Source organism: Nothobranchius furzeri, chromosome 18 (genome assembly GCF_043380555.1).
Source record: "Nothobranchius furzeri strain GRZ-AD chromosome 18, NfurGRZ-RIMD1, whole genome shotgun sequence".
NCBI lineage: Eukaryota > Metazoa > Chordata > Actinopteri > Cyprinodontiformes > Nothobranchiidae > Nothobranchius > Nothobranchius furzeri.
Genome location: NC_091758.1, coordinates 9,752,501 through 9,775,307, shown reverse-complemented (window position 1 = coordinate 9,775,307; position 22,807 = coordinate 9,752,501). Strand labels below are relative to the sequence as shown.

General features: G+C 45.7%; 3 protein-coding genes across 4 annotated transcripts; 1 reads left to right on the top strand and 2 right to left on the bottom strand.

Annotated features, from left to right (window-relative positions):
• Positions 1-64: 64 nt before the first annotated feature.
• LOC107391637 (uncharacterized) lies at positions 65-4,966 on the bottom strand. Its single transcript, XM_015969029.3, has 4 exons — positions 4,050-4,966; positions 3,110-3,313; positions 2,488-2,698; positions 65-2,368 (listed from the first exon to the last, which is right to left on the bottom strand). Exons 1-4 carry the CDS (start codon positions 4,753-4,755, stop codon positions 2,116-2,118), a joined length of 1,374 nt encoding a protein of 457 aa, XP_015824515.3. The 5' UTR covers positions 4,756-4,966; the 3' UTR covers positions 65-2,115.
• Positions 4,967-9,072: 4,106 nt separating this feature from the next.
• Positions 9,073-11,319, bottom strand: yipf6 (Yip1 domain family, member 6). The gene is made up of 2 exons (XM_015969030.3): positions 10,828-11,319; positions 9,073-9,979 (listed from the first exon to the last, which is right to left on the bottom strand). The coding sequence occupies exons 1-2, from the start codon at positions 11,161-11,163 to the stop codon at positions 9,638-9,640; spliced, it is 678 nt and encodes a 225-aa protein (XP_015824516.1). The 5' UTR covers positions 11,164-11,319; the 3' UTR covers positions 9,073-9,637.
• Positions 11,320-11,945: 626 nt separating this feature from the next.
• Positions 11,946-20,634, top strand: snapc1b (small nuclear RNA activating complex, polypeptide 1b). Of its 2 annotated transcripts, XM_015969031.3 has the most exons (10): positions 11,946-12,247; positions 12,831-12,987; positions 13,710-13,850; positions 13,954-14,058; positions 14,137-14,295; positions 14,372-14,422; positions 17,647-17,709; positions 19,883-20,021; positions 20,204-20,273; positions 20,353-20,634. In XM_015969031.3, the coding sequence occupies exons 1-10, from the start codon at positions 12,117-12,119 to the stop codon at positions 20,378-20,380; spliced, it is 1,044 nt and encodes a 347-aa protein (XP_015824517.3). In that variant the 5' UTR covers positions 11,946-12,116; the 3' UTR covers positions 20,381-20,634. The 2 variants fall into 2 exon arrangements, with proteins under 2 accessions (XP_015824517.3, XP_015824518.3); XM_015969032.3 differs by lacking the exon at positions 13,954-14,058 and having other exon boundaries at positions 11,947-12,247.
• Positions 20,635-22,807: the final 2,173 nt, after the last annotated feature.

The following is a 22,807-nucleotide window of genomic DNA, read 5'->3' as shown; positions in this document are numbered from 1 at the left end:
TTCCGACCCACAGACTGAGCTCCGTCTGTGGGGAGTGGTCAGGCAAAACCATCTTTAGCCAAGCCACGTTAAAACATGTTTAGCATTTATTGACTTTTTCATACTCAAACATGTTGGTTTCAGCAAACTGGTGAAGTAGAAACAAATGAGTAAAGAAACTATAGAGCTGCAGACTGGAGCACTGGAGTCACTGAAAGAAAACACAAAGGAACAGGAACTAAATCTGGCTACTTTATCGTTTCTACCCTGGATTCCACTCATTTGTGTAAAGTCTCCGGCTGCTGGTAGAAGCTACAATCAGACTGCTTCTATAAAAATACCAAAAACAGGCCAAAAATAAAATTAATCCTCATTTTCCTTTTCAAGTATAAATATAAATAAATACAAGAACATGGACTTTAACAAGTTACCTTAAACCAATGATGCCTAGCCTGTCCTGCCAGACTCCTCCTGTTTAAAGCTTGGTTTATGCACTTTCTGCGCGGTGATGCGGCTCGCGGATGGAACGCGCTTCACAACTCGCAGTGTTTATGGTTCATGCGGCTCGTCTCTACGGTGAGCCAATATTCTCCCAAACTGTAGGGGGCAGCATGGAGCTCTACGGCATGCATCCAACACTACACCATAGTAGAGGAAATTACTGTTTACAACATGGCATTCCAGCATTTTTAACAGCGTCCTCATCTTTTCCGACAGTGCGAGCTATTTCTCTCCAAGAATTATTAACAACATGTTGATCACGGTGATCTCTGAGAGCTGAATCATACAAATGTCTGTATTTACGAACCTCTGCCATACTAGTTCTTGCCAGTCTGCCATGTTTTTCCGCGTCCAACCGTCCGCGTGGTTAGAAAATTTGCTAGGTGCGCGGTGCGGAAATTTGGGGCCATGCGGAGGCGCGGTGTTGTTAAAATGATGAAATTTCACCACACGGACGCGTCAAGCATAAACCAACCTTAATTCTGCACAGAGAAAGGGTCTGGGAACTCTCCTATTCAAATAACTCCACCCCCTGAGAATTCTAACCGAGCCAATCAGAGCCGAGTAGCGTACGTCACACACCACAACGCTGAGTTTGTCATAAACATGGCGACTGACGCAGAGTTCGCTGCGGCTCTTTCCTCTGCTCTAAATGACTTGAATGTCTTTAAAACAACAAGTAGAAGCGCTAAAAGCCTTTCTTCTACAGAAAGACGTCTGCGCTGTCGCCAGACGCCATTTGACTACAGCTAAAAAAAACGACAGCGTCGCGCGGTACAGTCGGCATTTCCGTCTTTTTCCTGATTGGTTATTTTTGAGCTACCTAATCCCGCCCCTCATGTGCCTCTCTGCCTGTGAGTTACCAGACTCTCGCTCTGTGCAGAATTAACCAGTGGAAGAGTCTGGCAGGCCAGGCTAAAAAAATGCCTCCAGCAAATGAAAAAAGAACCAAAACTTTTGTTTGAATTGAAATTAAAACCTTAAAAGGAAGCGGTTGGTTTGGGGGGAAAAGATTCCAAGTTGGTGTCATAGGATTCAGACACTAATGTTTATGAGGAGACGTGGTCCTGGATAGCAGTTAAACTCCGCTAACCAGTTCTGCTGGAGCCTGCATGTGGTGAGATGAATGAAGACCCTCCTCCCTGGAACACCTGAGTTGAGGTCATTAGTATGAAGGGATGAGCCTGCGCTGCCCTCCTGCTGGTTAAGACCGGCGAAAAGAACTTTCTGCAGAAACAAAAGCAGCTTTTGTCCTTTACCTATTTGATAGTTCAGGAGGAAACGGGACACGGCACCACCGCTTTACTTGTGTAATCAAAGTAGTTTAGTGGAAATCCACCTCCAGACACTGCCGAAAACGTTTTATTTGTGTTGACTTTTGGATCAAAGTCAGAGTTTCCACATGACTAAACCTCGTGCTGTCAGCATGGGAAGACTTGACCAGGGACCTTAACCAATCTGGAACCAGTCACTGCAGCTGCTGCTCTGGCCAGACCTGACCACCGGTTCTAGTGCCAGGTGATTACTTCAGAACAGAAGCAACCAACTCTGGGCTTCCATGTCTCACAGGCTCATGTGTCAGATTGGCGCCAGTCCCACGATGAAGCGTTTTCCTGTCGCTCCCGTCTGATCGGCTCAGTCTCCCTCCCATAGACAGTCACATTCTCGTAGAAGGCTTCTCTGCCGCATGGCGGTTATGACGGTGATCCTGTTCTCAGACAGCTCCCGTAGCTCATTGATGAGCTCCTGTACACCGGGGCTCGGCCAGGGGTGGCCGTTAAGGTAATCCCTCAGAATAAAGGAACGCTCCACTAGCAGCTCCAGCTGCACCAGGTGCCGCAGCTTTTGGAGACTTAGCAGGTCTTTCTCTGGTTCACGGCGGAAAAATCTGCAAAACAGACGGGAAACTACTGTGCTAGCCTGCAAAACACAAACCTGATTTGCTGGTCTAACTTCAGACGGCCACTGACTTATGGTCTTTAGTGCCAGTGAAGACAGGAGACTCACCGTATCCTAAGAGTCCTGAGATGAGGGAAAAGCATAGGGATTCGTCTGCAGAGGCTGCCGCTAGAGCGGTTCTGCTCAATGTCCAGATGCTCGAGTCCTGGAACCTTGGGTGCAATGGAGTCCATGTCTTTTAGCGTTATGGCTACTCGCAGAGTCAGCCGGGTTACACTGGGGGGGATCAGGGTTGTGTACGTAGCAAGAGAATTACCACCTGGGAAGACAGAAGGACAATCTCAGTGTGGGGCTCATAGGGTGTATCCAAATCCAGGGCCGATTACGTCACAGCGCCCAAACAAAGCCTGTCCAATTTTCAGTATAAGCTTAAAGTGGTCAGAATTAGGGCCGGGCAGACACTCGGCTGTGCTGGCGACTACAGATGCTCCTCTGGTTTGCCATGAACTCTGACCGCTGAAGTTAAAGATGGAGCTCTTGGGTTTTTACACCGTCTGAGCGTTGCTAACACACACCTGTACGCTCCAGACCTGGAAACTGACGAAACCTCTTTTCATCATTGTTACAATACCTGTGATTTCACACTAAGATGCACAAATATCTGTGGCTCGTTCAGCCCTGCTGCTCTATGTCACAAACAAGCTCAAATGTGAAGGTGAGCACAACGCACCGATGATGGTGAGGGATTCCAGCTGTTGCAGTGGACTTAGCCATGTTTTGAGGCGACAGTCAACACCGTCTCTGATGTATCTGTAGCGGACAGACAAGGACCTGAGCGAGGTCAGGCTCCTCAGTGCGTTTTCAGGAAGGAGGGTTTCTGGGTAGTCTACAAGCTCTAGACTGGACAGAGCGGGGCCGCCGTATGAAGATGGTCCTGCAACAAAAATCAACAGTAAATACATGGGGACACCACCTGGATTTGTTTTTAAACTGATATTTATTAGAACGGCCCTTTATTCACGAGTCAAACAGATTTCACATCATTAAAATTGGTTTTCCACATCCGTCTGGCCTTGGTTACACTTCTCAGTGGCCTAGTGGTACAGGGACTGGGAGATCAGGATTCCAATGACCCGGTCGGGAGGTGATTTTCACCAGTGTGTGATGACTATGGGACCTTAACTTTATCAGAGACATCACTCACCCAATCCCTAGCAGATGAGAGAAAGGTGTGATCACAGGAGGTGAAGGATTCCTCTCTAAATGTGTGTGTGTGTTCAGGAATATTTACTTTTAATTATTTATTATTTATGTAACCAGGAAGGTCCAATTGAGATTAAAAACCTCCTATTTCAAGGGAGTCCTGGCCAAGAGGCAGCAACAGCTTCTTCTTTTGGGAATTTCCTGACCAGGATTTCCCTTTTTGGTACACCGACTGTAATTTGTGCAAAATAAAAGCATCCTGAAGCCTGTGTGTGTGTGTGTGTGTGTGTGTGTGTGTGTGTGTGTGTGTGTGTGTGTGTGTGTGTGTGTGTGTGTGTGTGTGTGTGTGTGTGTGTGTGTGTGTGTGTGTGTGTGTGTGTGTGTGTGTGTGTGTGTGTGTGTGTGTGTGTGTGTGTTAAAACACGCTGAGGTCCTGTAGTGTTTTCAGACGCCCTAACTCTACTCACCAGGTTGGTTCGGATCCTCGGGGCTGAAGTAGTCGTCCGGTAGCGGTTCTGGCGGCTCCCCCTTCATCCCCCAGGACAGGTGTCGGAGTTTCTTCAGGCTGACCAGGAGTCTGTGGAAGTCGCTGCGGGGCACCGGTCTCACGGTGTCCAGGCCGTAGCCTTCACCCTGCTGGTGGAACAGCAGGGACCGCAGGTTGACCAGCTCCGACACCGTGACGATGAACTCCACCGTGCTGGGCAGCCGGACGTTGCAGACGCTGAGGTGGGTCAGCCTCTCCCCGAGCTGCTGGGTGAGCCCACGGCCCAACAGCGCTTCGTCCCAGGTGGCGTTCCGTACTCCGAGTTCCCTCAGGTGGGGGAACCTGGACAGGTTGTCCAGATACTTCTCCTTGTACTGGCGCCCGCCGTCCATAAAAACGATGGCCGTGAGCGACGGCAGGAACTTCACCAGGCGTCGCCACTCTTTACGCCGCAAGTGTCGCACCGCCACTCGGGTGAGTTTGCGGTGACATAGGGTGTGCCAAAAGCCGTACGTGTACCGACGGAGCTCGGACAAAACCACCGTGTAGTCCCTCCACAGAGCCGGGTGGTCAGCGAGCTTCTTCAGGTGCCTGGAGCAGGAGCGAACAGTGTGCTTTTCCTCGGTGCTCAGGTAGCTGAAGGCGAGTACCCAGAGCTCCGGCGGGAGATGAAGCGGACCCTCCATCCCAGCTAGCTAACAGCAACGGGAGCTGCCCCAAACGCACAAGTCCTGTCTTAACACTTATTAATGTTTACACTAATAATAAATAACCTGCGGTTGGACCCTTAGTGACATTAAGCCCCTGGAGCTGCTGAGCAGCTGTGCTTAATGTTTTCTTCTTCTTCCTTTCCGGTTAAATGGCGGGTGGCAACCAACTTAAGGTGCATTACCGCCACCTACTGTGCAGGAGTGTGAGTCAGAGCGAGGAGAGAAAAAAAAAATATATATATATATATATATATATATATATATATATATATATGTATGTATGTATATAGAAAAATAATAAAAAACTAAATTCTACTAAATACCTTAATTTTCCTAAGAAACTCTAGCACCAACTTATAATTGGACCCACTGCCATTCAACAACGTTCTCAAATTCCAAACGCCACATCCTTTATATTTCAACCTATCTATAAATTCACCCCTAATTACATCAAACTTACTACAAAAACACAAAACATGTTCTACCGTTTCCTGTTCTGTCCCACAATCACAAAAACCTGTTTGATGTTTTCCCAAAAAATGCAAAGTGCTGTTCAATCCCGAATGTCCTAATCTCAATCTCGTTATTATTGTTTGTTCCCTATTATGTAACTCCTTAAACGACCTTTTACCTACTACGTTCTGTATATTCAATAAATGTCGGCCCTTTTTATCCCTTACCCACATGTCCTGCCATTCATTCATAATTCTATCCTTAATCATTGACTTCACTTCGTTACTGCTAAAAGGGATCGGTTTCACTACTTCTAACTTTACTGCTTGCTTTGCGTAATAATCTGCTAATTCATTACCTTCAATCCCCCTGCGCCGGTACCCACATACATCTTATTTCAATCCCTAAGGCACACAACCGAAACAGGCATTCAAAGATTTCTAGAAAAATATCAACTCTATTTTCATTACTTCTTGAATGAAGTGCCAACATAACTGATAAAGAATCCGTACATATTATACAATTTCTAAATCTATGTTGCTCAATCCAATCCAAACAAAAATAAATCGCCAGCATTTCAACTGTAAAAACTGACATACCATCTGGAGTTCTAATTTTCACCCCTTTACCCACCACCGGAATATAGAAAGAACAACCCGTCCTCCCACTCACAGAGTCTTTCGATCCATCTGTAAAGACTGGTATACAATTTTTATGAACACTATCTAACCTATCATTCAAAATACTATCCCAATTACCTTTGCCCTTATTCATACACATCATATTTTTAAGATAAAAGTCAATATCACACCTAGGAAAAAGCCAATATGGAGTCACTGAACATAAAACTTATTTACAAATGCAATACCAGTTAAGTTATACCCTTCTGCTAATGTGGTTTTAATGTTCTCTTTCTTCTTCTTCAGTGGTTTTTATGTCAGCTGGTAAAGAAAGGGTTCGATACACCAGCGCCCCCTACCGGTCTGGAGTGAAGGCAGTTCCAGCCTGGCAAGCCGTTCAGAGGCGCATGCGCAAAAAGAATAATGAGCAGTTGAATTCAAGCTCTTAAGTACAGGTAAAAAGTACCGGCTTTGAAACTACTTAGAGCATAAAATTAAAAGTAGTGTCAGTTAAAAAATCATCGCAGCACCACCACAAACCTCCCACAGAAGCATTATTACCAAAGGCCATGATGACTGTGACATATACAAATGCTATTATGGACAAACCTGCGATACTGTGGGCTACCTTTTCATGCCCATTGAAAATGAATGCACGTAGTGCAGTCAACATGTGGGTGGAGAAGAAGAAGAAAATATCGTTTCTATAGCGCCTCTCAAGATAAAAATCACGAGGCGCTTCACAAAAACAAAAGATGTAAAAATATAAAAAAGCATTTAGAAAATGTTTAAAAAGGTATTTTAAATGAGCAAGAATAAGCAATTGCAATTTAAAAGAAAAAATGTTAAGAAAGAGAGAGAGTGAACAGGAAAGAGGGAAATCAGTGGATCCTGAGGAAGGTGGAATAGGTGAGGAGAGCAGAATAAAGAGAGAGAGGTGAAGAAGGTCATACAAAAGCCAGCTTGAACAAGTGAGTCTTCATCTGCTTTTTAAAGGAGACCACTGAGTCCACTGATCTCAGGCTCAGGGGGAGAGAGGTCCAGAGTCTGGGGGCCACAGCAGCAAATGATCTGTCACCTTTGGTCTTTAGCCTGGTGCTGCACAACCAGTAGGCTTTGATCACTGGACCTCAGGGACCTGCTGGGGGTGTAGGGACTGAGGAGATCACCAATGTAAGATGGTGCTTGTCCATGTAAGGCCCTATAGACCAGAACCAGGATCTTGAAATGAACCCTGAAGTTGACTGGCAGCCAGTGAAGCCGGAGGAGAAGCGGGGTGATGTGGGTGTGTTTGGAGGACTTGGTCAGAAGCCGAGCACAGGCATTCTGAACCACCTGTAGACGGTTCAGGGAGGTTCTGCTCAGACACGTGAAAAGAGAGTTACAGTAGTCTAAGCGTGAGGAGATGAAGGTGTGGAGAACTGTCTCAAGTTCAGAGCGGGACAGAATGGGACTCAGCTTAGCAACGTTCCTGAGATGGAAGAAGGAAGAGTGAACAAGAGAACTTACATGTGAATCCAGGGTGAGAGCTGGGTCAAAGGTCACGCCAAGACTCCTGACAGAAGGTTTGGTGTGGGAAGCAAGCTGACCAAGAGAGTCTCTGACTTTGGGAACCAGCTTGTCTGGGGCACAGATGAGGATCTCAGTCTTATCTTCATTCAGCTGAAGAAAGCTCCCACCATCCAGGTTTTGATAGAGTCTAAGCAGGTGTGTAACAGCTGCAGCTTAGACATCTCATGGGGCTCAAAGGAGATGTACAGTCGGATGTCATCTGCATAAAGATAATAATGCATTGAACTTATAGAGCGCTTTTCTAGACACCCAAAAACGCTTTCCACACACTCTCACATTCACACACTGCTAGTGATGGTAAGCTACTTGTAGCCACAGCCGCCCTGGGGAGGTCTGACAGAGTCGAGGCTGCCATTTGGCGCCGTCGGCCCCTCTAACCACCACTAACACAGGCAAGATGGGTGAAGTGTCTTACCCAAGGACACAACAGCAGGATACCCCTGGCAGGAGCTGGAATCGAACCCATGACCCTCTGATCATGAGGCAACCCGCTCTACCACCTGAGCTACTGCTGCCCCAAAGATGGTAGGAGATTCCTTTGAACAAGCTCAGGATGTGCTGAAGAGGAAGCAGATAGAGGAGGAAGAGCAGAGGCCCCAGCACAGAACCTTGTGGGACACCATGGGTAAGAGAGGTGGTGGAGGACCTAAACTTGGAGACGGCCACAGAAAAGGAGCGCTCAGAAAGATAAGAGGAGAGCCACCCCAGAGCAGTTCCTGATAGGCCTACCCAGTCTCTCAGCCTCTCCAGTAGCAGGTGATGGTCAACAGTGTCAAAGGCTGCAGTCAGGTCCAGCAGGACCAGAACAGAACAGTCCCCTGCATCACTGTGAGTCAGAAGGTCATTAGAGACCCTAAGAAGAGCTGTTTCAGTAGAATGAGCTCTACGAAAACCTGACTGGAAGCTATCATAGATGTTATGTTCATCAAGAGCAGCTGTGAGTTGTTTAGCCACAACCTTTTCCAAGATCTTGGAGATGAACGGAAGTTTAGAGATGGGTCTGAAGTTGCTATGGAGAGAGGGGTCAAGACTTTTTTAAGAAGCGGGTGGATTACAGCGTTCTAAAAGTAAGCAGGGACCTGACCAGAGACCAGAGAAGCATTAATTATAGAGAGCACACTGGGACCGATGGACTGAAAAGCACTTTTAAACAAAGATGAGGGTAAGATGTGGAGGGGGCATGCAGAGGTCTTCATAGAGTTAACTAGTTTGGTTAACTCAGGCAAAGAAACAGGAGCAACCCAGCAGGGTGTCAGAATGGTAGCGTTTAATCTTATTATCCACGCAGATACATTTGAGCTGGAAGGAGTAATTTACTTGAATACATTTTTTGTCTTTGGGATGTTTTTAATAGCAAATGCAAGATGCTGAACTCTTCTCTGTCTCACACACACACACACACACACACACACACACACAGACACACACACACACACACACACACACAGCTCCACCACGTCTCCAGGGTTTATTTTGGCCCTTCTGATGAGATGGACTCAGTGTTGTGATCAAATCTGTTACCTCATCAAAACGTGTCAGGTCTTATTTTACGCTGCACATTTTCATTTTTTCATCTTGATACATTTTATCACATCACACACAGTAGAATCTCACATCCTCACTTGATCTGTACTTAAAGGACAGCTAATTGTTTTATTGTCACATCTTTTATTTTGAGCCTTTAGAAGAAACATAACCTTAAACCAACAAGCTAAACCTTTGGCAGAAATTCAACCAGAGAAATACCCACAGATGTCATCCTTCACAATTATTGCTCTTTTCACACAAAGACAAAAGATGCTGGAACAGATTCAGCCATCTACTCTCTTTTAAATGACAGGCTGACAGAAAAAAAAAGTTTTTCAGGATTAAAGTCTCCTGACATCCACTCAACCATAAGTCTCATCTAAACATTAAAACAACAACTGGAGCGGTTTAAACAGAAGAAGTATGGGTGACATCATTAAGTCAGAAAACACACAAAACATTGTAGCGTGACCAGCTCAAACATTCAGTTATCTAGTCACACAATGTGAACAGAACCGGGAAACAAACATCCACACAAAGTGCAGCAGAGTCCCGACCACGACACCTCCCGGTTCCACGAGTCTGAGTCCTTCAGCAGCTCTCCATCATCTCAGTAGTTGGTCACCCAAAGGCAGATTCTGGTTTCTGCTCCAGTTCCTTCATGTTCTGCCCGTTTCCTTTGATCATCAAGGGGAGAATGTCAGGATCATCCAGCCGATGACAAAGTAGAAGAGAAACACTGGATACACAACCAGCCCCCTGCGGTTGGACGGCTGGCTGTCAGCGAGGAAGGCTGTGGAAGCAAAGGTGGACCAGCCGAAGGATGCCGTCACCACCACCAACCGCACGGCAAAGCTGACCTTCCCAGAGGCTGTATATAGGACGATCCGGCACACCACCATGGCCACCGTCAGAGGCATGATGCAGTATCCCAACACACACAGGCTCTGGAAGAAGGAGAGGGTCCCACCCAGCAGCTTGGAGTTGAGTGTGATGATGATGGAGCCGAACCAGATGATGACGAAGACCTAGGATAAAGAATGGCGGTCAGTCATCAAACTAAACATAAGCCAGAGGAAAACATGGTTGTTTTTTTTTTTTACTGTTAGAGCTGTGAAACATAATTAATTACTCCAATAAACACTGACAACACGAAGAGGCTAAAAGATTTCAAAAAGCAAGATGGTGGTGGTGTGATGGTCCGGGTTGCTCTGCTGCTTCATGTGGCAAGGTGGACAAATGGTGCCACAAACCTCAAATCCACATGGATCCTGCCAACAACGCCAAATGTGGCACACGGCGTGGGAGCATGGGGACGTGCTTGTGGAAAGAGGAGGGGGGGGGGGGGATGTGACAGGGTGAGCGTCGCTGTATCCCGACTGATCATGCGTCCTGGCTACTTGGCCAATGGGATATCCCGTACTGGTTAGCATGCATGACTCTCACACGACCGGGCCCTCGTTTTCCCACCTTACCACATTCAGGACCACCGCTGTGACTGACGGAACCAGGAATTCTGCTCTAGCAGAACATCCAGAAGGAGTACATCTGACCTTTGACCTGAAACTAGCCGTTAAAGCTGGAAAACCCTCCGATGTGTGCAGACTATAGGGACTAACATCCCATCAACTGAAAACTACATTTTGAATTTACTCGGGCTCTTTGTCTGAAACGTGTTTGCTGATGTGAAACCTCAGGTGTGCTAAGAGCTAAGCTAACACGTTGATATGTTTGAAACGTGTGATCAATGATCCAGCTGCTCTTTAGGATCAAATCACACCAACGTGGAGATTTAAAGTGGCTTGAACTACAGATGTCCCTCTGCTCCGCTCCTGTTGTCCTGTCCTACGTCCTCTGCGCTTATCTGGACAGCTACCTCTGCAAACTGCGGGCCTCCCTGGTCGTTGCTGTCGGCCGCGCCGCCCTGGAGCAGCAGAGCCAGAGTGACGCACAGCAGCAGCGGGCCCCACAGGTCCCAGTCCCGCAGCAAAACCGAGCTCCTCTTCGGGTACAGCACGTGAACAAACTTGTTAGCCACCGCCCGCAGATCCCGCAAGATAGTCTCCTTCACCGGCTCGTCCAAAGTGGAAAACTCGTCGTCTCTTGCGGAAGATGCGACAGGAAGGGAGATGTCCCCTTCCACCGGGATGTCCGGAATGGAGACGTCTGACAGACCTGCGAACGGCCTACTGGCCTCCTCCGCTGAAGTCATTTTTCTCTGAACTGCGGTTGTGCCTGGACTTCAGACGACGTCCGTGGAGTCCACTGGCCTGTTGGGAACCACGAGGAGCAGCTCAACAACACGCAGCTGTTTTATTTAACCTAAAACTTGGTCCGTTGTTCCTCCAGGTGCTCGAATGGATTCTGCTCCACGTCAGCTGAGGATTGTTTACTTCCGCAAGAGCTTGCGTACGCACATCCGTGCGCTGCGTTTGCGTACTTAACAATACGTAGGCAAACTCATAATCTAGACTCATTTTGAGAGAAAATAACCAAATTGTCTTTTAGAGCTTGGAAAAAAAATCAATTTCTTCAATATGTTTTTATCAAAAAGAACACTATGGTTTTTTTACATAGTGAACTGTGATTACAATTATATCTGCCTTAATATAACTTTTTTCTCTGCCAGACTAAATTGTCGTTTTTTCAGTCCTGACACACACACACACACACACACACACACACACACACACACACACACACACACACACACACACACACACACACACACACACACACACACACACACACACACAGAGCGAGAGAGAGAGAGAATTAAAAATTAAAATAAAGAAAATGTCTCTTCAAGACCTTTTTAAAGTTGGCTGTCCAGCGACATCCAACACTAATAACAGAACAGGACAAGTATAGCATTTGCAGTTACTGTGTCGAGAGCTCTTTTTAATAAACCCGTTCCTTTGGGGCATTTCTTGTTATTTCTGGTGTTTTCTTAGGTTTTAAAGTCGAACACTACTTTTCCCGATGTTTATGAATGTATCATTACAAACGTCGACTGCTGATGACGCAATTTTCCCACGACAATCGCAGTGTTTTCGTCCGGCAGCTTTGTTGTGTAAAAGCCTGAAAAGGCGCGGATGCTTTGGCAGATGTGGAGGCTTTGTGGGTCGGTTTCGTCGCGGAGTCGTGCCCGTGAGTAGCTCTCAGATGGACGCCAGTCATAAACACGTAAAAGCAGACTGCGAGGCGCTGCTAGCCCGCTTCCAGCAAACGCAGTCGGTCCGCTTCGAGGTGTTTGCCAACATCTGGAGGGAGATGAAGTTCAGTCAGATTTTTAGGTACATATATTCTAAAATACTATTAATTTTGATCTGTTTATCACAGTTATTTTCATTTTATTACATTTGTTTAAAAACTCGTTTATGATAAATTAAAACAACATATCAAACACAACATAATGAAGGCGATTTGCCTAAAGCTAAAAAGGGTTTGAACCAGAGATGGGCATGACATAAAAGGTTAATGTTACTAAACAACAGTGTAACGCGGTTTGCATGTTAGTGATTGTAATGTATTAAAAGTAAGTGAAAGTGAAAAACTGAATTTTGTTAAACCATGTTGTCATTTTGAACATTTGAAAACAATAATGGAATAATTTGAGGGTAAAAACACGATCGTTTAACAGACAGCTAGTACGTTTTTGCTCATCTTTCTTTGATAAAGTAATTTTAGGATTAATTTGTTGATGCTAGTGAGTAATATGTCTGCAGATGCAGCGAACAGATATCTTGTGTTCTGCTGGCAGTAAAAGCTAGTGTTTCCTTAAAGGACCAGTTCATAGGAGCTCATGTTTAGGAGCTCGGCACAACCTGGCAGCAGGCGCCTCTCATGTTTATAACATTGTTGTTGTTCCTCCCACAGGGGCGTTGTAAAGCACGAGAAACGGGCATTCTGTCATCTGGTCCTGAACACGGCTTACTGCTACTTCTTGCCACCGTTCAGCTTTCAGATCCGTGTGGGAGGACTTTACCTGCTGTACAGTTTGTATTATACCCAAACGGCCTCACCCTCTGAGCAGGTCAGGACCTGAAGACACAAATTATAGACATGTTTCCGTTACCAGAACTCCAGGGTAGTTCCTGGGATGGGGAACTTGACCAGGAGGTAGGACGTCCCAGTCCTCTCAGCTGTTGCGTCTCCATTCAAATCCAGCCCTTTCAGAACTTGTTCAGATGTCAGCGTATCGCCACTGCTTTGGCAGTGAGTGATGTCACCGATCAGCCCCCAAAAAGCGCCCAAAGTAACATTAATACTATTAAAAGCATTAATTTTATGGAAAATATCATCATTTAATCCATTCAGAGGACAAGAGCAGCTCTGAGATTTGTGAGACTCGCCCTGTTAATTAGGTCTGTGGAGGAATCCACAGAGTTCTCCGGTGTCGGGAGTTAGATTTTAAATGTGATCGGTTCTTTTTCTTTGCTTCCATTGTGCATCACCAGCTACGTTTCTAATTTTACTGCGGCCGGTTGTTTTGGACATCTGCTGATGTCATTTCCTACTGAGTTACAACCAATCAGCGTGAGTTAACCGAGGTTCCACTCAGCTACTCCACCGGGCCGTTCGGAGTACCTCCTCCAGAGCACGTACTCAGAAGGTTCCTGAAAACGGCCGTTCGGACAGCCCGGTCAGGTGGAGGTTCCAGTAAATCTACCCTGAAGTTCTTGCAGTGGAAACACGTCTACTGTCTCAAGGTGCTGTCACACATCATTTTAGTCCTTTGAGTGTCTCTGGCTGCAGATCCATCTGGCTTTGAAGGACTGGGAAGAGGTGAAGAAGTTTGAGAACAATGCAATAGATGCTCAGCACATGGATGCGGTCTACATCCTTCGACATTTGATGTTCTGCAAAGCATTCCGCTTCACTGCTATGCCCACTCTGGTGAGCATTTGGCATTGTCTAAAACTGTGGGTGTTTGAGTACATTTGTCACAAAAGTGAATCAAAGCGGTTGCCCTTCCCTAATTCCTCTCCCCTCCATGCAGCTCTGCTTTCAGACAAATAAGGTAAAGGAAAGGTCAGTGTTGCGTGAGGAGTTTATAGAGCGGGCGTCTCGCCCACAGGAGCTGATCAGCTCTGGGCTGCTGGAGGTGAACAGAGTCACCCTTCTCCCCTTCACTCCAACGCAAAGGTCTTGTTTTTAAAATGTTACACTTGTTTTCTTGCAGGAAATGTCCAACGTCAGTGATCTGTATGAAAATATGAAAGCTTCAGTCCTTTCTCAGATGACAACACCAGGCGATTCTTCATTTAATCTGATCCGTAAGGACCTCGTCTCTCAGCTTAGCGGCACCGTTCAGGAGTTCTACAACTGGCAACGCGAGAAGGTGAGAGATTAACTCGTGTTAGTGGATGAAACCTCTTAGACTTCTTATTATTTATCCCTTTATTTTGTTTGGACAGGAAACATTTGATGAAAACGAAAACAGTCAGGAGGACACATCTCAAAAGGTGGTAAGTTGGACCTGGTTTGGACGTAGTACATGTCCTTCAAAGGAAAAACCCACACTGCTGACTAAAATAAACCACAAAAGTTTTATTAAATAATGTTTAGAAAGTCAATGAATAAAAGCAAAATTTGTTTTAAAGTGTTTGGTAAGGTTTCATCTGTAATCTCTTATATTTTCACCTGATAATCCTTGGTGGCTTCATTCTATGCCACAATTTTTTTATCTGCAGGGGGCGCCATTGAGTGTTACAGCCTGGAGAAATGAACCGTTTTCAAACATACTAGCCTGAACGGCATCAATGCATCAGTAATCTTTATCTGGTCACAGTTACCTTAAGTTGTCCAAACATAGCCACAGAATCATCAAACTGCTAGGAGACGGTCTTCTGTCCTTTAGCTGTTGGATCTTCTATCCTTTAGCCGCTAGAAGACGGTCTTCTACCCTTTAGCCGCTAGGAGACGGTCTTCTATCCTTTAGCTGCTAGGAGACGGTCTTCTATCCTTTAGCTGATAGGAGACGGTCTTCTATCCTTTAGCTGTTGGAGATGGTCTTCTATCCTTTAGATGCTAGGAGACGGTCTTCTATTCTTTAGCCGCTAGGAGACGGTCTTCTGTCCTGTAGCCGCTAGGAGACGTCTTCTTTCCTTTAGCCGCTAGGAGACGGTCTTCTATCCTTTAGCTGCTAGGAGACGGTCTTCTATCCTTTAGCTGCTAGGAGACGGTCTTCTATCCTTTAGCCGCTAGGAGATGGTCTTCTGTCCTTTAGCCGCTAGGAGACGGTCTTCTGTCCTTTAGCCGCTAGGAGACGGTCTTCTATCCTTTAGCCGCTAGGAGACGGTCTTCTATCCTTTAGTCGCTAGAAGACGATCTTCTATCCTTTAGCTGTTGGAGACGGTCTTCTATCCTTTAGTCGCTAGAAGACGATCTTCTATCCTTTAGCCGCTAGGAGACGTCTTCTATCATTTAGCTGATAGGAGACAGTCTTCTATCCTTTAGCCGCTAGGAGATGGTCTTCTATCCTTTAGCCGCTAGGAGATGGTCTTCTATCCTTTAGCTGCTAGGAGATGGTCTTCTATCCTTTAGCCGCTAGGAGACGGTCTTCTATCCTTTAGCTGCTAGGAGACGTCTTCTGTCCTTTAGCCGCTAGGAGACGGTCTTCTATTCTTTAGCCGCTAGGAGACGGTCTTCTATTCTTTAGCCGCTAGGAGACGGTCTTCTATTCTTTAGCCGCTAGGAGACGATCTTCTATCCTTTAGCTGCTAGGAGATGTCTTCTGTCCTTTAGCCGCTAGGAGACGGTCTTCTATCCTTTAGCTGATAGGAGACGGTCTTCTATCTTTTAGCTGCTAGGAGACGTCTTCTATCCTTTAGCTGTTAGGAGACAGTCTTCTATCCTTTAGCTGCTAGGCGACGGTCTTCTATCCTTTAGCTGCTAGGAGACAGTCTTCTATCCTTTAGCTGCTAGGAGACAGTCTTCTATCCTTTAGCTGCTAGGAGACAGTCTTCTATCCTTTAGAAGCTAGGAGACGGTCTTATGTCCTTTAGCTGCTAGGAGACGGTCTTCTATCCTTTAGCTGCTAGGAGACAGTCTTCTATCCTTTAGCTGCTAGGAGACGTCTTCTATCCTTTAGAAGCTAGGAGACGGTCTTATGTCCTTTAGCTGCTAGGAGACGGTCTTCTATCCTTTAGAAATTAGGAGACAGTCTTCTATCCTTTAGCTGTTAGGAGACAGTCTTCTATCCTTTAGCTGCTAGGAGACGGTCTTCTGTCCTTTAGCCGCTAGGAGACGGTCTTCTATCCTTTAGCTGCTAGGCGACGGTCTTCTATCCTTTAGCTGCTAGGAGACAGTCTTCTATCCTTTAGCTGCTAGGAGACAGTCTTCTATCCTTTAGCTGCTAGGAGACAGTCTTCTATTCTTTAGCTGCTAGGAGATGGTCTTCTGTCCTTTAGCCGCTAGGAGACGGTCTTCTATCCTTTAGCCGCTAGGAGACGGTCTTCTATCCTTTAGCCGCTAGGAGACAGTCTTCTATCCTTTAGCTGCTAGGAGACAGTCTGCTATCCTTTAGCTGCTAGGAGACAGTCTTCTATCCTTTAGCTGCTAGGAGACGGTCTTCTATCCTTTAGCTGCTAGGAGACGGTCTTCTATCCTTTAGCCGCTAGGAGATGGTCTTCTATCCTTTAGCCGCTAGGAGACGGTCTTCTGTCCTTTAGCCGCTAGGAGACGGTCTTCTATCCTTTAGCCGCTAGGAGACGGTCTTCTATCCTTTAGCCGCTAGGAGACGGTCTTCTATCCTTTAGCCGCTAGGAGACGGTCTTCTATCCTTTAGCCGCTAGAAGACGATCTTCTATCCTTTAGTTGCTAGGAGATGGTCTTCTGTCCTTCAGCCGCTAGGAGACGGTCTTCTGTCCTTTAGCCGCTAGGAGACGGTCTTCTATCCTTTAGCTGCTAGGAGATGTCTTCTGTCCTTTAGCCGCTAGGAGACGGTCTTCTATTCTTTAGCCGCCAGGAGACGATCTTCTATCCTTTAGCTGCTAGGAGATGTCTTCTGTCCTTTAGCCGCTAGGAGACTGTCTTCTATCCTTTAGCTGATAGGAGACGGTCTTCTATCCTTTAGCTGCTAGGAGATGGTCTTCTATCCTTTAGAAGCTAGGAAACGGTCTTCTGTCCTTTAGCTGCTAGGAGACGGTCTTCTATCCTTTAGAAGCTAGGAGACGGTCTTCTATCCTTTAGCCGCTAAGAGACGGTCTTCTATCCTTTAGCCGCTAGAAGACGATCTTCTATCCTTTAGCCGCTAGAAGACGATCTTCTATCCTTTAGCCGCTAGGAGACAGTCTTCTATTCTTTAGCTGCTAGGAGACGGTCTTCTATCCTTTAGCCGCTAGGAGACGGTCTTCTATCCGTTAGCTGGTAGCTGTGTTTGGTGACATGCTTCTCTTTGTCTCTAAATGAACAACCAAGGTTTGCAGATTAGGTTCTGACCAGAAAACGTCTGTACCAAACAACGGTTACATTGTCCTCACATGTTGTATTGTCTTTTGTGACCGCTTGTTCAATAAAACCAAACTAAACTAAACTTTTAAGTAACCGGATGCTGAAGTGTGATGCCTTTTGAGAATCCCAGGAACTTGAGTGGATGGACACCTTGAATCATTACTTCTTTAAGCTTCATCACCATAACCAGTTCACAGTAATTTGTTCTGCTGACCAACTTTCTTCTTTGTGTCCTCAGTGCTCTAATAGAGCTGAGCTCCTTGCATCCATCAAATCCAAGGCTTTTGGTGAAGCACCAGAGGTTTGTTTTTATCTTTATTCATATTTCTATAAAAATGTGTTTGAACAGCATGGTCTAGCTTCAGAATCAGATTCAGAAGGTTTTATTTCTATGTATGCGAGAAATCACAACATCAGGACATTGCTGTGGTACTTGGTGCAAAAGAAGACAAAATAAGAGATAATGTACCCGGGATAAAGTAATTTATATAAAGTGGCAATAATTAGAGAAGCTGCTACTATAAACACAGTGTAGGTACTAATCAGAGCGGATCAGGTCATGTACAAACACAACAGGATCCTGGCGACGGTACCTGGGGAGTCCAGATGCCGCAGGATGAAGTGCAGAGCCATGTTGATGGCATCATCTACAGCAGGGGTGGGGAACTCTGGTCCATCGAGGGCCACTATCCAGCATATTTTAGATTCAACCCTGCATCAACACACCTGATTTCAATCAGCAGGTGATTAACAGGCTTCTGCAGAGCCTGATGAGCTGCTGAACAGGTGGTTCAACCACTGAATCAGAAGTGTTGGAGCAAAGACGTGCAGGGTACCGGCCCTCGAGGACCAGGGTTCCCCACGCCTGATCTACAGACCTGTTGGCTCTGTAGGTACTCTGCAGGGGGTTCAGGAGGGTGGCTGTGAGGGTCTTGAGGTGGGGAGAACCAGGTGCTCAAATGACTTCATGACCACAGATGTCCGAGTCACGGGTCTGTAGTCATCAAGTCCAGTGATCCATGGTTTCTTGGGGACAGGGACTATGGTGGATGTGACAGGTGTGACAACCCGGAATTTTCTCTGTATCTTTGTGTGCATTAACCCTTTATCCTACAGGCCAGCAGATTTTAATACATTTTGTCTAAAATCAGTGTTTATGAAACACGCCGGGCCTTACCGACCTATTTTAATAATGTCCAATGAAAAACTTGAAATCGTCGGACATTATGACCGACGCGCTTCTTCTCTGGTCTTGCCAACTTAAAAAATAAAAAACTCCTGAAAACCACAAATTAACTGTTGATAATTTGCTCCGATTCCGTGACATGGACATTGTTTTCAGTAATCCGTCAGAGATGGTCTCTGGTCTTCTTCTGACCCTTTGAATTAATCCGCGCACGATGTGCGGTACACCGGAAGCTGTAGGCAGCTGTATTACAAACGCGAGGTAACTTAAGATCATTTCTGATTAATGTGTTATTTGTGTTGAACTAAAGCACCAGACAGAACGACATTTTGTCTTCGACAGCAGTTTATTAGAGTAGTTTAACAAACAGCTGAGATAAACCCATCTCCAACTTTCAGTTTCTCCTAATGGAACAGCAATGTTCGACCACATAAATCATGGGCCACTAGCATCGGCTCCACACTGCCCGCCTAGCCCCAGCCTGGCCCGGTTGATTCCACTGTGACATTGTCTCCCACTAGGTAATCAGCGTGATAATGCTGTAAGCCCACTGGGGTGATTCTACCCACCAATCGGAGGCTTCCCCTTATGGAAAGTGTGAATTTGAGCTGGCCTATCAGTCAACAGCGGGTGTGTTGGCCCTGGTCAGCCTGAAGCAGACCACCTTGGGAAGAGGGCTGAAAAACAGTCCAGTTACACCCTGAAAAAAGGCGGGCTACGCTGATGTGGACACACTCTACGCCATCCAGACCACGCTGAGCCGATGCTAGTGGGGAAGGCCCGTCACTGTCGCCCTTATGCACCATTGCAAAATTTAGAAATATGTTCATATGTGATCTGATGTTTCTGGTGTTTCGCAATAATTTATAATAATTATATGACAATCTCTAATAATTTCCTGATACATTCTGTTGGTTTATTTTCTAAGCAGAGGGACGGTCTAATCCTCATTTGATGAATTTAGCAGAAAGTCACATTGATGATTCTTTATTCAAATTATTTCAACGTTTTATTGCCACAATAAAAATATGTACAATATTTAAAGGTCAGAGGTCACTAAACACCCACTGTTAAACAGTTAGAGATCTGAAGCCCGCGAGGACATTGTCCTACGTGGTTCAACAATGTCCTGCGTGAGACGCTCCCACGTCTGCCAGTTTGGCAAGCATGGCTCAAAGGTTGCCGCAAACACTTCTAAAACAAATAAAATGTTAAAACGTGAATGTTTCAATAAAAAGTTGAACATTCTTACTTGATTCATTGTTTTTTGTTGTTGCTTGTTTGTCAGACATTGAAGTCGAGGCGACATCGTCGGGTGGAGATGAATTCAACGACTGAGGCGTCTGCAGCGTTGCTTAACCAGGGTTACACCCGGATATTAAAACAGTCCCTCAGAAAAAGGACCAGAGATGCTCTTCTACTTTCAGGTGAGTTTCCTACAGATTTCAGACTAAAACACGTCCGACTGACCCAGACGGCTGGAGTCTCCGTGGTGACCCGTGGCCTCGCAGCAGCAGAATATGTGGAAACTTTTCAAAGGAGCCTCCGCAGCTCCATCCGGTTTAGATGTGTTTAAATGTTGTACTCACTCGGCGTCTCTGGTTGCCAGGTGATGTTCAGATGGAATCAGCATCACACACTCGGATCAGTCTCCTCGCCACGCTGGACTCCGCCTCCAAGTAAACGTCATCATTGTGTTTGCTCACATGCTGAACTCTGCCCTGACGCTAACCTCTCCATCTTTTATTCTCCTTTCAGAAAAATACTAAAAGAAGAGCGCAGTTAGGTGGCGAGGGAGGTGCAGAAGACCTCAGCTGTATTTTAATAGGTTCAAATAACTGATGTGAAATTCTGATGCTGCATCTTTATTTGCTCTGACTGTGTCAGATTGTGTTGTCTGGTTGGGATCCAGGCCTCACGTCTCCATCTGAGATAGCTGTAGATAGAGCTGCAGGTTCATCCAGAGGTCTGGATCCTTATCCTGTCTCTGTCATTATTACTTGTTGTTACATCCTATTAAATGTCATTTATAAGAATTCATTTGTTCCTGGACAGCAGCCAGTCTTTTTTCAAGTGGCAAAAATCACTTTGGGTTCATTTGATCAATTTAACAGTCATTTTTACTATTTTAGAGTCATTGTTTTGTACGAAGAGAACACCTGTTGTGATTTGGCACTATATAAATGAACTGAATCGAGTAGAACAATTAAAAAGGTAAAGCAGGGTATCCGGGGGTCCTTAAAAAGTCTTAAAAAGCCTTAAATTAGCTTTTCCAAATTTAAGGCCTTAAAAATCCTTAAAAATGACAAATAATCCTTAAATACAGTTTCCAGAGGTCTTAAATGACCAAAGACCCAATAAACAAGATTCTTTTATTTCTATAAAATTTTTGTGAATTTCTAGTTGGTGTTCAGCGTTTTTTGTGTATGATGCTGGCGTAGGCGGAACCGTACACATTCAGTTGGTTGTGAAAGGGGGCTATTTTTAGATGAGCACATTAGCTGGTTAAGCTAGTGGGAGCTTGCGCCATGGGGAAGTGCAAGTTTAATGGTAACTGGATGGCTAATCCCACGATCGTGGCGAGGTTAGCACCGGTTCCAGGCAACAGCTGGAAATTATAGCTTAAATGATAAATGACCCGCACTTGTATAGCGCCTCTCAGAGTCAGGACTCCAACGCACTTTACACTACAGTGCATCATTCATCCATTCACACACACATTCACACACCGGTGGGGATGAGCCATGATGTAGCCACAGCTGCCCTGGGGCGCACTGACAGAGGCGAGGCTGCCGAGAACAGGCTCCACCGGTCCCTCCGACCATCACCAGCAGGCAAGGTGGGTTAAGTGTCTTGCCCAATGACACAACAGCAGAATTCTCCGTCCGGAGCCGGGATCGAACCTGCAACCTTCCGATTACTGGACAACCTGCTCAACCTGTTGAGCTGCCTACTGCTGCCCTGCTTAAATAGCTTAAATTTGGTCAAAGTGGCCTTAAAAAAGGTCTTAAAAAGTCTTAAAATTGGCTCCCTTAAACCTGCAGATACCCTGTAAAGGCAAATATAACAAACATGCAGCCTGCTCCGAGCATCTAAAAGGTTTTCACATTTTTATTAAAAATAAAAACTCCCAGGAAAACATCATGAAGCAGAATTTACAACTCGCTGGCCATCCCATAGTCTTCTCCAGTGCTGGTTGTAGTTCAAACATAAACATGATAACTGTGAACGAGTGGCTCAGATGGGAGAGGCAGAACTGTGGTCGTCATCCGCTGCTGCACATCACCACAAACACCACGTCTACACTGCAGCATGGTGGCGGAAGCATCATGATCTGGGGTGGACCCTGGAAGAAGGCTTGTAAAAGCAGAATACAGAAAAATATCTCAATCCTGGAGTAAATACAACATGAGAGAAGAGACAGGTTCACGTGGACTCTGTTGTTATGGCAACCCAAAGATGCTTGAAACGAACCAAAGGGGTGAATACACAAGCAGTTATTTACTGTTTATTTTTAAATGAAGAGACATTTTGAAGACCTGTCTTAATGAAATATAAAAGCGTGAAACCTCTGAGGGGTGAACATGTTTATATGTGTTAGCTAGGAGCCCACTGCATAAGTACAGCAGGTTTAGGAGAATGTTGCTCCCATGTGTTGTTGTTCAAATCATGGCAGCTTAACCATGCAAGAGATGAGGACATAGCAGTCACATCCAAAAAGTGCAAGTGGATCAAGCCTAGTGAGGAGTCTCTGAAAAAAGTGGAGTATCAGCAAGGCAAGGACATAATATTTAACACTCACAACAAACCAAGAAAGTGAAGTCTTCCAAAGGCCCTGCCACTTCACCAGCCTTCCCACCTCTGACCCCCACTGAGCAAGCAGTTTTACAGCAATCTCTCAAGCTGCTGTACACAAGATGGACAGACGACAAAGCCAGCAGTCCTATCGGTAATCGGAGACTTCTCATCATCCTATGTCCCAAAAGCTGTGACCCTCGATCTTCCACAGCCCCTCATGAATCTGAATGACAGACAGGCAAGAGATGTCAGCGCAGAGGAGCTAGAAGAAAGAGCAGAGAAACTTTTAGAAAACATGACTTTGACCAAGGAACAGGTAAACCATCGTGTTATAAATACAGCAAATTCAGGTGTTTTTGGCCTTAGTTCATGTTGGTCATTGTGTAAGATTGTGTCTGATCATATTTTCAGAGTG

What these genes read in the sequence shown, in the direction of transcription:
- LOC107391637 (XM_015969029.3), bottom strand. Translation starts at nt 4,755, where the DNA reads ATGGAGGGTCCGCTTCATCTCCCGCCGGAGCTCTGGGTACTCGCCTTC. An exon ending in CGAGGATCCGAACCAACCTG is followed by an intron (nt 3,314 to 4,049) that starts GTGAGTAGAGTT and finishes TTTTTGTTGCAG; the next exon opens with GACCATCTTCATACGGCGGC. An exon ending in GGAATCCCTCACCATCATCG is followed by an intron (nt 2,699 to 3,109) that starts GTGCGTTGTGCT and finishes CTGTCTTCCCAG; the next exon opens with GTGGTAATTCTCTTGCTACG.
- yipf6 (XM_015969030.3), bottom strand. Translation starts at nt 11,163, where the DNA reads ATGACTTCAGCGGAGGAGGCCAGTAGGCCGTTCGCAGGTCTGTCAGAC. An exon ending in GAGGCCCGCAGTTTGCAGAG is followed by an intron (nt 9,980 to 10,827) that starts GTAGCTGTCCAG and finishes TCTTTATCCTAG; the next exon opens with GTCTTCGTCATCATCTGGTT.
- snapc1b (XM_015969031.3), top strand. Translation starts at nt 12,117, where the DNA reads ATGGACGCCAGTCATAAACACGTAAAAGCAGACTGCGAGGCGCTGCTA. An exon ending in TCACTGCTATGCCCACTCTG is followed by an intron (nt 13,851 to 13,953) that starts GTGAGCATTTGG and finishes CCCTCCATGCAG; the next exon opens with CTCTGCTTTCAGACAAATAA. An exon ending in CTTTTGGTGAAGCACCAGAG is followed by an intron (nt 17,710 to 19,882) that starts GTTTGTTTTTAT and finishes CTTGTTTGTCAG; the next exon opens with ACATTGAAGTCGAGGCGACA.